Genomic DNA, 12,500 nt, shown 5'->3' on the forward strand with positions numbered 1-12,500 from the left:
ATTAAAAATTTGCTTCCCTCATAAATTTGTTAGCTCCTGGATGATTTTACCTTGATTATAATATTTATCAGTAAAGAATAAAGGTGAAATGCTGCGGAAATTCTAAAGTGCAAGCTTTTTCCACAGTTACTAAAACATGTCAATCCAACACTGAACTTTCTGCGAGCGATTTTTCCCTATAAGGCATTCAGGAGACATACGGATATGATGCCTTCAACCTTTTTCTTCAGGTGTTTAAGCGCAATAATTGTCTTACTGCTTTGCGAACGTCTTTCATTCTCCAAACGTAAAGGGCTGGGTTAATGGAAGAAGATGAAAACAATAACAATAAACTGACAGTGTATGCTAACCATATCCCCTCACCCATATCTTCAATACAGAAATTTACCGAAAGACAAACTGCAAAGGGAAGGAAACATAAACAGAACACACCCAAAATGTACATTATAGTTTTCACAGATTTCTGGTACTTCGCTAAATTTATCGCCGGTTTACCAAAATTAGCAGATGATATATTAGCTTGCACTTGTTGTCGATGTTGGCTTATAATACGGATGACACTAAAATATGAAATAAAGGTGCATATCAAGCAAAACAGTGTCATCGTCAAAAGCCCTACATGATATACAAACTCAAGAGGCGGGTGTGACTTTTGTAAGGCACCTAATATAACAAGGGGAAGTGGAGTAACCAAAGAAATCGCAAGGACAAAATATCCACGAGACGATGCCACCAAGGATCGATTAGTCATGTGTAACCACCTTTCCACAGACATGAGAGTTATAATCACGGCGTTAAGAGAGATAAAATATGTTGCAATACATTCGGAGAAAACGGGATCAGCGGTATAAGCAATCCGTGGCTCGTTGCAGTCTGTCCTCGACAACTGAAAAATGAAAAAGTACACAGCGACCAACGGCTGGGCAATGAGTCCAGTGCATAAATCGGTAAGTGCTAATCCGCTTAGCAGAACATGAAAGGGTGTCCTATTGAGGATTTTTCTCCAAATAGCTGCGAAAATTAGAGTATTTCCCGCCACTGCCATTGGCGACAACACAGCGATTGCAAGGAAACAGGATATTGAGCCTGCATAAAAGTAAGGGGGTTCAGATTTCTTGGCACAATCCGCATTGTCGCAGGAAGAAGAGGAGAAATTCTTGGAAAATGTCCCAGAACATGTTGTGTTGTTGAACATGGCGACAGGAAAACCACGAATACTTGCAGCGAAAGGCTTTGATCGATTGGCCGCAATGAAATGAATTACCGCACCGACGATCACACTATAAAAAAGCAGATGTTCGAATACGAAAAAAAAGGTTTGTTTGTTTGTTCAACGTCATCTTTTGCATACACAAAGAAAGATCGTTTTCATTAAAAATCCATTTGGTCAACATCACATTGCAATATGTACATATGCCTACTTCCAGTTGATAAGTGATCATATCCTGTCCTTATCAACCTTGGGAAATGGGAAATATCAGCAAAGATTTGAAAAGAAATATTTATATATGTTCATTTCCAGCTTTTGTAATTGACTCAGCATGTGCATTTCCCTATATCGTGATCATTTAATTTCAAACTAAGTATAAATTGAGAAAACAATGCAAGGGATAGCGCAGTGCCCTGTATTCCACCAATGAAGCCCGGGTTCGATTCCCAGACTCGGCCTCATATGACCTCGTATGGGTTGAGTTTGTTGGTTCTCTACTCGGTATAACGGTAAAGCTAGAAAGGCCCATCAGGCCAGCGCTTATCTCCGGTTTCTGTAGCATGAAGCGACTAGGAGTATTTCTACTCCCCCCTGGATGGGATGCTAGTCCATCGCAGGGTTACCCCCAACATTTTCGCCGGTACCCATTTATACACCTGGGTGGAGAGAGGCACCGTGAGAGTAAACTGTCTTGCCCAAGAACACAACACAATGTCCCCGGCCAGGACCCGAGCCCGGACCACTCAATCCGGAGTCGAGCACTCTAACCATGAGGCCATCGTGCCCCCCTACCCAGCACCGAGAGGTTTTTACCCGGCTTGTCCCCTCTCCTCAACCGACAAACCGACATTTGATTTGAATTGCGTTCATTTTTTGATTTCAGTTTTCAGTCTTCGGGGCTCCAGCGCTAGGAGACTAGACACTTAAATAAAGTCCTTTCTTTTTTCTTTAGAATCCAGGAGGGGCATCTCGTTTGTTGATCAGATGACAGCAAGTAAGGCAAAATACAGTAGTAATGTGTAGATCAAAAGGAGATGCCGTCGAATGACAACTCCTTGCAAGTGTAACACTACTGCAAGCCAATGCAATACATGAAGAGCCCCATACAGGGCACAAAAGTCGTTGACACCTCACACGCATAACACTGCAATAACGAGAAAAGTTAATTCTTTTTTTTTTATTCCAGACGGTTTGTTTTTCTCGGTTCTTCCCTAAACGAGGCTTATTCCACTTCCCTTCTGAATCGCTAAGATATTGATTGTGCCCGATGATCCGCCTGTGAATCACATGTTGATCCAGCGTTGTCACATAGAAAAACTGGCCCTTAGGGAGTCCCACGTAAATGCCACACATTAAGTGATCAATCAGCCATGTTTCCAGCATGGTTGTCCTGATAGTGCAGTGGTCATCACACCCGACTAGTGATCAGGGGGACGTGGGTTCAAATCCCGCTCGGTACAATTACAGTTTTTCGAACTTCGTCAGAAGTTGTCCATTGTGGAGTTTCCCTTAACTTTGTCTCAATTTCTCCTCAACATGGACTGTGAATTCATTTGCGATCCTCCTGGGGGTGACACGTTGTTGGCTCAAGGGATCTACTTAACTGACTCTTTACATTAATTACCCTTGTCCGCCTGTGAATCACATGTTGATCCAGCGTTATCACATAGAAAAACTGGCCCTTAGGGAGTCCCACGTAAATGCCACACATTAAGTGATCAATCAGCCATGTTGCCAGCATGGCAACACTGATAGTGCAGTGGTCATCACACCCGACTAGTGATCAGGGGGACGTGGGTTCAAATCCCGCTCAGGGCAATTAAAGTTTTCCCTAGAAGTTGAACAGTGTTGAGTTTCCCGTAACTTTCCTCTCTCTCCTCTCTCTCTCTCTCTCTCTCTCTCTCTCTCTCTCTCTCTCTCTCTCTCTCTCTCTCTCTCTCTCTCTCTCTCTCTATAAATTGATCACTATCAATATAAATATAATAAATATACGTGGCTACTAACGTGGGAAAGAAATTTTTACGTATCGTAAAAGAATCCTTTTCACCAGGGCACCCGCTAAGAAAAATCTTTATCAGAAACACTTTGAAAGTGAGCTATTCGTGCATGCCAAATTTGGAAAGAAAAATCAGCGCCCACAACAAGTCCTCCCTCGTGAATAATTCTCAATCACATGAAAAATCATGCAATTGCAGAGACAAACACTCTTGTCCGTTGAGTGGTAATTGCTTAACCCAAAACGTGGTCTACCAAGGCACAGTTGAAAGCTCCATGGGAAAGGAAACATACATCGGACTTACCGCGAATCAATTCAAAACAAGATTCCGAAACCACACGGCTTCATTTAGGAATGAGAACAAAAGGAACGCAACCGAGTTGAGTAAACACATCTGGTCCCTAAAACACACCAAAACGGAATTTGCTGTAACCTGGAAAGTAATGGCTCGCGCCAGGCCTTATTCAAATGTAACAAAGAGATGTAATCTTTGCATAACAGAAAAATTCTACATTATATGTAAACCGGGAGCGGGCACCCTGAACAAAAGGAACGAGCTGGCGAGTGCGTGCCGTCACGCAACTAAATATTTGATAAGGCATGCTTGAACCATCAACCTATAAAAGGAACGTTAGTCAGTCAGTGTTTCATGCACCTGACGAGAGAGGACCATCAGGCCCTTTCGAAACAGTTCTGTAGTGTTTTAATGTTTTAATTTTTCCTTTCCTATACAAGTAATTATATAATAAATATATATTATATATATATAATAAATGTTTTTGACATATACACAAACAAAAATAACATGAACAAAATGGGAACAAATGCTGTTATGTATACACGAACGATATCTACATATTTCCAACAGACTTGAAAATCACTGGTTCGGTGTAGACTGACTGCCAAGACATTGAAGAGATTAGTGGTAGTTATGTCATAAGTATTGCCCTTCTCTGTGAGTATTAAGTTAAGAAACTACGAGGCAAATATGAAGTCCAGCTTGAAAACGTGCACTTATTTGCTTGCTAAAACTATGCTAACATTGTCCAACATGAAACTGCAAGAGGGCATGTGCAGCAAAAGACATATAAAGGAAACTGATACGAGTCGGAAAGCTGACGGAAATCATTGAATCTTGTTCTTTATGATAAAGGCTTTAATAAACGAAAAGCTGTTTTGAAGAAGTATCTTTTAAGTCATTCTAAAAACGTTTTATTGCAACAGCCACTAGGAGAATAAAATAGGCCTCCAGTAAGCGTAAGAGGTGTCTGTCCGGTATAAATGACTAGACGTTATCGTTGCAAAGACGTGGGAAGAGAAGGATAGCACGGAACCCACGAAATGCTAACTGATTAAAATCAGTCAAATGATAGCCTCGTAGCTAAAGAACCGTTCGTGGGTAAGCTGATGAGAACTGAAGCCTCTGACTCGTCTCAGTAAGTTCGGAAAGACCAAGTTTTTCAAAGCTGTTTTGAGGTATATTGTTATACTGAAGAGGTGCATTCAATTTGCTACACGTGAAACTTATCATGTGAAGAGATGTGATCCCTTCGTTTTTCGGAAAGCTAAAAACGATCATATTTTGCTTAATTGGGTGCAGAAGAAACAGCTAACTTACATTTTCTAAGAGAAAAGGCCACTGAATCAGTCCTAATAAGTAAAGACTGTGGTTTTGGTTAAACCTTAGAAAATTTGTTGTTGGAAGATGAAAACTGGGACCGAGAGTTCATTGCTTATATATGTTTCACTTCTACATGAGCTTTTGCTTGAATGTCATGAGTCAGTTTGCTTGTAGAGCCTCATGAATGCGTCGAAAGTGAAATAAAGGATTGAGTCAGAATATGGGCAGGAAATAGATTCCTATGAAAAGTCTTCTGTTACCCAAAGTACTATAAAGGTTTCCTCGATTTTATTACGTAGACAAAACAGAGAACAGACACACTTGCTGAAGATAAGTAAAATTCACCACTCCAGTTCACTGTACAGTTCTGAATAACTTAATTTTTAAGGCTATACGATGAAATTGTAAGCTGTTTTCAATCTTAATCCGGTAACGCCATGTGGTGGAAAATACCTGTCTTTACAGGTGGGGAAATAAGAAATTCTCTCTTGCAAAGCAACAAAGGCAGCTTCACCTGCTAAACTTTGTCTCTTGAAAAGAGTGATTTGATACTGTTATTCTCTGCTAAGTATTCAAAGCAACCGACTTTTTACTACTGAAAAGGAACTCGCGGACAGACAGGCAAAGATTAAACGAAGTAGAGGACTGTGGTAGGTAAGGCCTTTATAAATTTCCTGTTTATCCTAAATGTAAACCAGTTCGAAATGACTTTTGAAATAAAAATATGTGCTGTTTACATTTTTTTATAATTCAGCCGCGACACTATTTTGATTTTCATACGATTCATTTGCCTATTGATATGCGAAGCCTCGTATTTAATTTATAGCAAGTTTCAAATACGATTTTTCTTTCCAACGATGCGTCATTCAATTCTATACAATGCTTAATACTTACGTTTTTAAATTGCCAAGAAAAAAACACAAAAATCAGAGTGCCTATCACATTTAGTGCCATTTCGATCGACGCATTACATTATCACTGCGGCAAATAATCCCCTGACAATTAAATCACTTACACTGGAAGGCAGGGAGGTATTATGGAGAAAGAGCGCACATTATGTCGAGAACAAATCACAAGTGGGACAAAACCCCCTTTATAAGAATTTTGGAAGTCAATGTGAAGGCAATGCGTAGCCTTTCGGGTGCTTACTACGATGGATAGCGTCAGAGCTTGAAAATAACATATTGGAGATTTCACAATTCGCAGGTTTGTAAAAATCAACAGCACACTTGAGGAAACCAATCCGAAGGCCAGCTGAAGATACTGCCATTCGAAAAAACAGAAAAATTCAAAAATGATTGTATACATACTTAAGCATTTTCATCCAAAAAAATCAAGAGCTGTTGGAACACCGGATATGAGATGACAACCAGCCAACGAGGCGCGCAGTGCCCAGTTGGCTATAACCAGTCTTTTATAGACCTTATTCGTAAATGGCGGTTACATTATAATTCTTTTCTCCAAGTGCAAATTAGCCTACCAAGCCTCATTTTAGAGCAAAAATTATTTTCAATTCACTGAATGGTATCGAGGCTTGGTAGGCTAACTTGCACTTAGACAAAAGAATTATAAATTGACCTCAATTTATGAATAAGGTCTATTGAACAAGCGCAACTGGAATAATTGATTTATTATATTTTCATAACAATTTGAACGCTTGGAAACTTGGAAATTAAAGCCAATAAGTTTCCATCTTGGCAACACTTGACGCAATCAGTTTCCATATTTGGTCATACAGTAAATGAGCTGATAACCGAAATTGCGGGGGCGGTGAGCCAATTAGAGATCAAGAGAGAGGTTTTTCATCGGGTACTCCAGTTTTCCCCTCTCCTCAAAGACCAAGATTTGATTTGCGCTTCCAGCGCAGCTAGAAGACTGGACACTTAAATAAAGTTGCTTTCCCTTTTTTGTCAACGCTTTTGTGCTCTAAAGAGGAAGAATTAATAACCGTTTATTTTGTGTTGTTTTTTTCTCCAAGGATAGCCTTAAAACCACAACAACTTGAAGAAAGAAAAATGGCAACGATATCCCTAGGTTACAGTGTCATTTTACTTCAATCGATTCTCTTTATCCAAGGTTCGTAGCAAAAATATATTAAAGAAGGCGATTTAAATATGAACGTTGGTCAAATTGTTGTAAGTTCCGATGTAAAGGTTTTCTTACATGGCTTTCAAGACATGGCGTCGTTGCTGACCATCGGCATCAAAAACAAGATTCACTGTTCACTACGTACCTAAAGAAAGATGCGTTCTTTATTCATTTATGAAATACTTAGAATGATACGCTTTCTTAAATACCCTAACTCGAAGAAGCGAGAAGCGATGCAGCTTCCGCCGGAAATAGAGCACGTGCATTTTTTAACCAACAACAATACAACAACAACAATAGTTTATTTACATTTCCATTCTTATATAACATTACAATGTTTTCTATATTTAGAAAAAGAGAAGAGAAATTAGACAGTTACTAAGATACTAGAATATAAGTTATATACAGGGAAATGCTAAGCATCTAAATAAACCGTAAGGTTTTCTAGTTAGACACTAGACCTGCTTAGTATCATAGAGTATGCAGACATCTATACACACACAGAACAAACAAAAGACGCACTATTTCACTAAATAAATAATAAATAAATAAATAGTAAATAAATAATAAATAATTAATGACTGGGGAGAAGATCAAATTGAATTAATTTGACCAGTAAGAGACTTTTTCCTTTTAAATTTCCTTTGCTTTTTTTCCGTCTGCCTTCTGCCTGTCAAGATTCTTTGATATACAATGTTTATGTGTAACAATGTGTCCATTGTCCCTGAGAAGCCTCACCTAACCCTGGGGAGGAAGTATTTTTTTTATTATGGCCTGCCTGATTTATCTAGTAGTGGCACTTTTCATTTAAAGAGGTTCAATATTGGCTTGTTGGTATTATGAGGAGTTGACGTCTTATTTTGCTTCATAGCATGTGACCACTGTGAGTGCGACAGGGGAGGGGCTCTGTCGTCTTGTCAGTCGGCTAACCCTAATTGTACGCCACATCACGACCTTCTTCTGGAAGCCACAAAGTGCGATGCCCGAGGAATGCGGTGCTGCCGGCTGACTTGTGATGGCCCTGGTACTATGTGTCTACCCAAGAGCACACCTAATGCTGATTTGGGCCCAAAGACGTGCAAGGAAGGATTTAAATGTGTTAGGGCTTCCTCCCGACTAAAGAAAAAGCTACGGATGCCTTGTAACTGACTTCTTTGATAGGTTTCAACAGTAAACCCCTATCCCATGTCAGCATTACTTTTCAGCTTTGCCACCAATATTCTATAGCGTGACTTAATAGCGTTCATCTAAAATGTCTGACTTAAGAATAATCTATAACTAAACTAGTGTAATGGATCGTAGTAATCACAAGTTGCTATGTAATTATTATTATTCTTTGTCCCACGCAGAACAATCAGCTGTATTGTTTATGCATTTCGCCGCCCCAGATGATCCACTCATAAAATATAACCAACGTTATAACGTCGTTGATTTAGAGCGGTTTTCAATTCAGTGTCGAAAGTAATTAGCGAATTGCTTTGGTTTATGATTACTTCACTCAGTGATTGGTTCAAAGTTCTCGCGCCATTTTTTCAACCAATCAGAAGTGAAACCAAAACCAATCGTGGCTCGCGCGTGCACATTTTCCCGCGTTTTGTGTCGGCTACGTGTAATTACTTCGAGTTTCGATTGGTTTAACGGATAGTCTCCGTCCTTTTTGATTGGCTAAAGTAATTACTTTGGTTTTGGTTTTACGACACTCATTTGAAAACCGCTCTATGGCTGTCTGCTGACAGAACGTAGCCGAAAAGCACAACACTTCGAGTTTTGCTGCCTGAGAAAATTTTATGGATGAATTGCTTACCAGAGGTCACAAAAGCTCTGTGATTTCTTCGCCACAAGAACAAGTCAGATTTTTCCAAATTTTGTTTCTCGTGATCAGCTTAGCTGCCGAAAGTTAGTCGAATGCGAAAGTCGTCTTGCAAGTCTTTTATATCATTTAAATCACCCTATATAAATGCAATTTGCATCCGTACTCGGATGATTGCAAAGCTTTTGCAGATTTGCCACGACGGTGAGCGACGGATATAGTATTTAGAACTATTTCAGCCGCGCGCGGTTGTGGGATACGGCGTTAAAATTTCTCTTCCGGGTCTTCCGAATTACGTCACCAGATCACCTGGATGTCATAAAGGCATGAAAATTATGTTATTCTAACTAGTCTCTCTCTTTTGGAAACTTACCTGATACCTGCTGGTAATACGCAAGAAACGAGCTCATATCAAACGAATTTCTTCCATTTTTGGCAAAACGCAAACTAGTTTTAGTCCGAAGTTTGCCGTTTGCCGAAAACGTGATGCTTAATCCCTCTAATATTTTAATAAGGGAAAAATAAAGAAAACAGCGAAAAGAAACTGCAATGAGAAAAGTGTGAAGTGAACGAAGCATAACGTGTCGTTCCCGAGGTAACTGCACAGCCATTAAAAGCGTCAGGTCACAGTGAATGTTTCTAGAGAGAGGATTAAAGTGATCAACCATGCGACCTTTAGCTCATTGAAATAAAGGGGCTACGTTGCGTTATTTTAGGGCGTTTCGGGGATATATTTCGTAAATCATTAGTGTAACTCGAAAATGGTAATGTGGAATTCACAAACAAGACGATTCCGAGCAAAAACGACCTTAATCCAGGCGATTTGCCAAAAACTTGAAAACATAGGGCCAACCTTTTTCAAGATTACCCAAATGCAATCCGTTTCAATCTTGCCCATTTGTGTCCAACCGTACTTCTCTTTCCTCAGTTTCTTTTATGTTAAGCGAGCAAGGATCGCGCAGTGGTGAGAGCACTCGCCTTCCAGCAATGTGGCACAGGATCGATTACCGGATTCGACGCCATATGTGGGTTGAGTTTGTTGGTACTCTTCTCTGTTGGCGGCAGGACTGAACATGGAAGACTTTTTCTAAGAAATTGACCCTAATTTGATAGAGTATGATTCAAATACGTTCGAACTATCGTCATAAAATGGGCAGAATTCCGTTTTCATCTTGGTCGCTAATAAACACGTTTTTTTTTTTTTGATATGTTTAAAATGTTCTGCATTTTCGGTAGCCGTTAGCAATCTGAGTTTACGTCAACGACTTGAACGCATAAATGTACAAGTTCGCCATGAAATTATTAGACAGAAGTAAAATTATTTGGCGGTGTGTGATGGTAAGATTCTTTCATATTACTGGTGTGTGATCCTGTCATGTGCTGGCTACGCGGTGCCCTGTGGTAACGTCGTGACGTAATTTAGTCGAATGCGAAAGTCGTAAGGCAACACTTTTATCCCACTGATTTAATCACCCTGAATACAATTTGCATCAGTACTCGGATGATTGCCAATTTTTTTGCAGATTTGCCCCCTGAGCGACGGATAGCGTATTTAGGACTATGTAGAAGTGGTGCACTATCTCCTCTCTGTAACTAAAGATTATGAGAGCCCCAATCGTGATGGAAACATGTTTACAAACACAATCCATTATTCTAAGAAATGTACGCGACTATTCTTCCGTGCCATGAATACTATTTCCGCGAAAGCCAACGCAAAAGGCTACGTACACTGGATAACAAGCGACTGCGAAGGAAATTTTATAAGTGATCGCAACATTAACTGTATTGAAAACTGAATTTGAGTTTCAAAATGTTCCATTGCGCCAAAGATGGGTATGGTCACTGAGTTCAAGCTTTGAAAGAGCTGTATCAGACAAACTGCTTTCATGCTGCTTGTTTTGACAGTTTTGACAGGAAGTGTTTCTTTGTACTCTATAAACAGAAGAATGTCGGGAAAGTTGAACAAATTGACCAATTTTTGCATTTTGTCACCGCCCGTCATTCTATCGTAGAGAATTCTGCTTATTATTAGGTTGTGAGGTTTAGAAAGTTAAACTACTTTGGCTTCTTTTGCAAACTAGTAGAATTCTTAATGCCGAACTTGGGTTAATACACTGAACATTCTTCATAGATTTTCGTTTTCAAACCATTTCTTAATTGGCAGTTTTCAATTGCTTACTTTACGACATGATAAAAAAATCGGATTTACACGACTGGAAATGAAACAATCTGGTATGGTGTTTGACTCCAGCTTCAATATTTTTTGGAGAAGATCGCCAAAGATTTTCTTCTCTGTATCACATTTATGGCTGTTTTTATGCATGATCCGTCCAGACGAATTTAATATGCGTCTCTCATGTTATTCGTCTAGTGTAAAGACGGACGAACTATATATTAAGACGATGATATAATCCATCTAGGACGAACTTGGGCAAACATTTTTTCTGCGTCTGTTCTGAATTCGTCTAGTATAAAGAGGGGCAAAAGCTTAAGACGTATAATGCATCTGGACGAACTTAACAGACGCAGAAAAAATGTTTTCCCAAGTTCGTCCCAGACAAATTATGCGTGTCGAGTATAAAAACGGCAAAATTGTGAAATGGGAATAGATGTGCCACGTTCTTCAAACGATGCGGCTGTTTCTATGCGGCTGAACTCGCTCCCGACTGAACGACTTTCATGGCATTTCATTTCCTTCCTTTTGTCCTTATGAATTATGATTGAGTTGGAGAATGTTATAGTGTGAAATTTTCATTATACTGCAAAGCCATCAAAAGTGTCAGGTAACAGTGAGTATTTCTAGAGAGAAGATCAAAGTGATAAATCATGCAGACCTTTAGCTCACTGATTATTATACCAGATTATTAAACATTTATTATACTATTTATATATACCATTTATTACACCATTTATTATACCCTTTATTCTACCAGATTATTATACCAGATTATTAAACAGATTATTAAAACGGGCTCTGTCACAGTGAATGTCTCTAGAGAGAGGATCAAAGTGATAAATCATGCCGACCTTTAGCTCACTGATTATTAAAACGGGCTCTGTCACGTTATTTTAGGGTGTTTCGGGGAGATTTTTAGTTAATCACAAGTGTAAAACTCGGAAATGGTAATGTTAAATGCCTTTACTGATAGAATTATCGTTACATCACAAACAAGAGAATTCTGAGCAAAAAAACTACCTTAACTGTGATCCAGGCGATTTGCCAAAAACTTGAACAACTTCGGGCCAATATTACACCCAAATGTAATCCGTTTCAATCTTTTCCATTTATGCCCATCCATGCTTCTCTTTCCTTTTGCTGTATTTCTTTTATGTTGTTCAACAGTTGCTTATGGCTTTGTTTTATTCTACTTTTTGGGCGTTTCTGGTGTCATGAAATTACTCATCCTTTTAAAACACGGGAAACGTAAATGTTTAAAAACAAATACATTAGCTACTTTGCTGAGTTTACTGCCGAGAAACGGGGCTTTTGTGAAAACGAATACTTCAATAATTACTGCAAACATCTACGAAGTGGGCAATTAAGATTTATTGACATTAATGGTCTTCCGTTCTCATTCATTAGTATCTGATCCATTTTCTGATTTGTTTGTTAAAATTGCTAAAAAAAAAATGCAACGTTACTCAAAGAAAACTTCAGTTTGTAGGATTAGGGATCGAAAATGGAATGCTGCATCCCAAAACTGAAACACTTCTCTAAAATGCAAACCTCGCGGCTCGAAACTGAAAACATACCTTGGAAGCTTATATTCTTCCG

The 12,500-nt window shown here is 39.2% G+C and overlaps 2 protein-coding genes and 1 long non-coding RNA gene across 4 annotated transcripts in view; 2 read left to right on the forward strand and 1 right to left on the reverse strand.

Moving 5' to 3' along the window:
* Positions 1-1,255, reverse strand: part of LOC138049196 (adenosine receptor A2a-like) — a 5,562-nt gene extending 4,307 nt beyond the window's left edge. Inside the window, exon 1 of the mRNA XM_068895370.1 lies at positions 1-1,255. This exon is cut by the window's left edge and continues 1,894 nt beyond it. Coding sequence (XP_068751471.1) covers positions 227-1,195 — 969 coding nt within the window. The 5' untranslated portion in view covers positions 1,196-1,255 and the 3' untranslated portion in view covers positions 1-226.
* Positions 1,256-5,164: 3,909 nt separating this feature from the next.
* Positions 5,165-11,019, forward strand: LOC138049207 (uncharacterized). The gene is made up of 3 exons (XR_011132314.1): positions 5,165-5,481; positions 6,806-6,903; positions 7,787-11,019. It is a non-coding gene; the product is annotated as an uncharacterized lncRNA (long non-coding RNA).
* A 1,476-nt stretch (positions 11,020-12,495) lies between these two features.
* The window catches only part of LOC138049198 (uncharacterized), a 12,805-nt gene continuing 12,800 nt past the window's right edge, over positions 12,496-12,500 (forward strand). For both annotated transcript variants that reach the window (XM_068895372.1, XM_068895373.1), the window contains exon 1: positions 12,496-12,500. This exon is cut by the window's right edge and continues 145 nt beyond it. The gene's annotated coding sequence lies outside the window, so the exon portion shown is untranslated.

Source organism: Montipora capricornis, chromosome 5 (genome assembly GCF_036669925.1).
Source record: "Montipora capricornis isolate CH-2021 chromosome 5, ASM3666992v2, whole genome shotgun sequence".
Classification (NCBI taxonomy): domain Eukaryota; kingdom Metazoa; phylum Cnidaria; class Anthozoa; order Scleractinia; family Acroporidae; genus Montipora; species Montipora capricornis.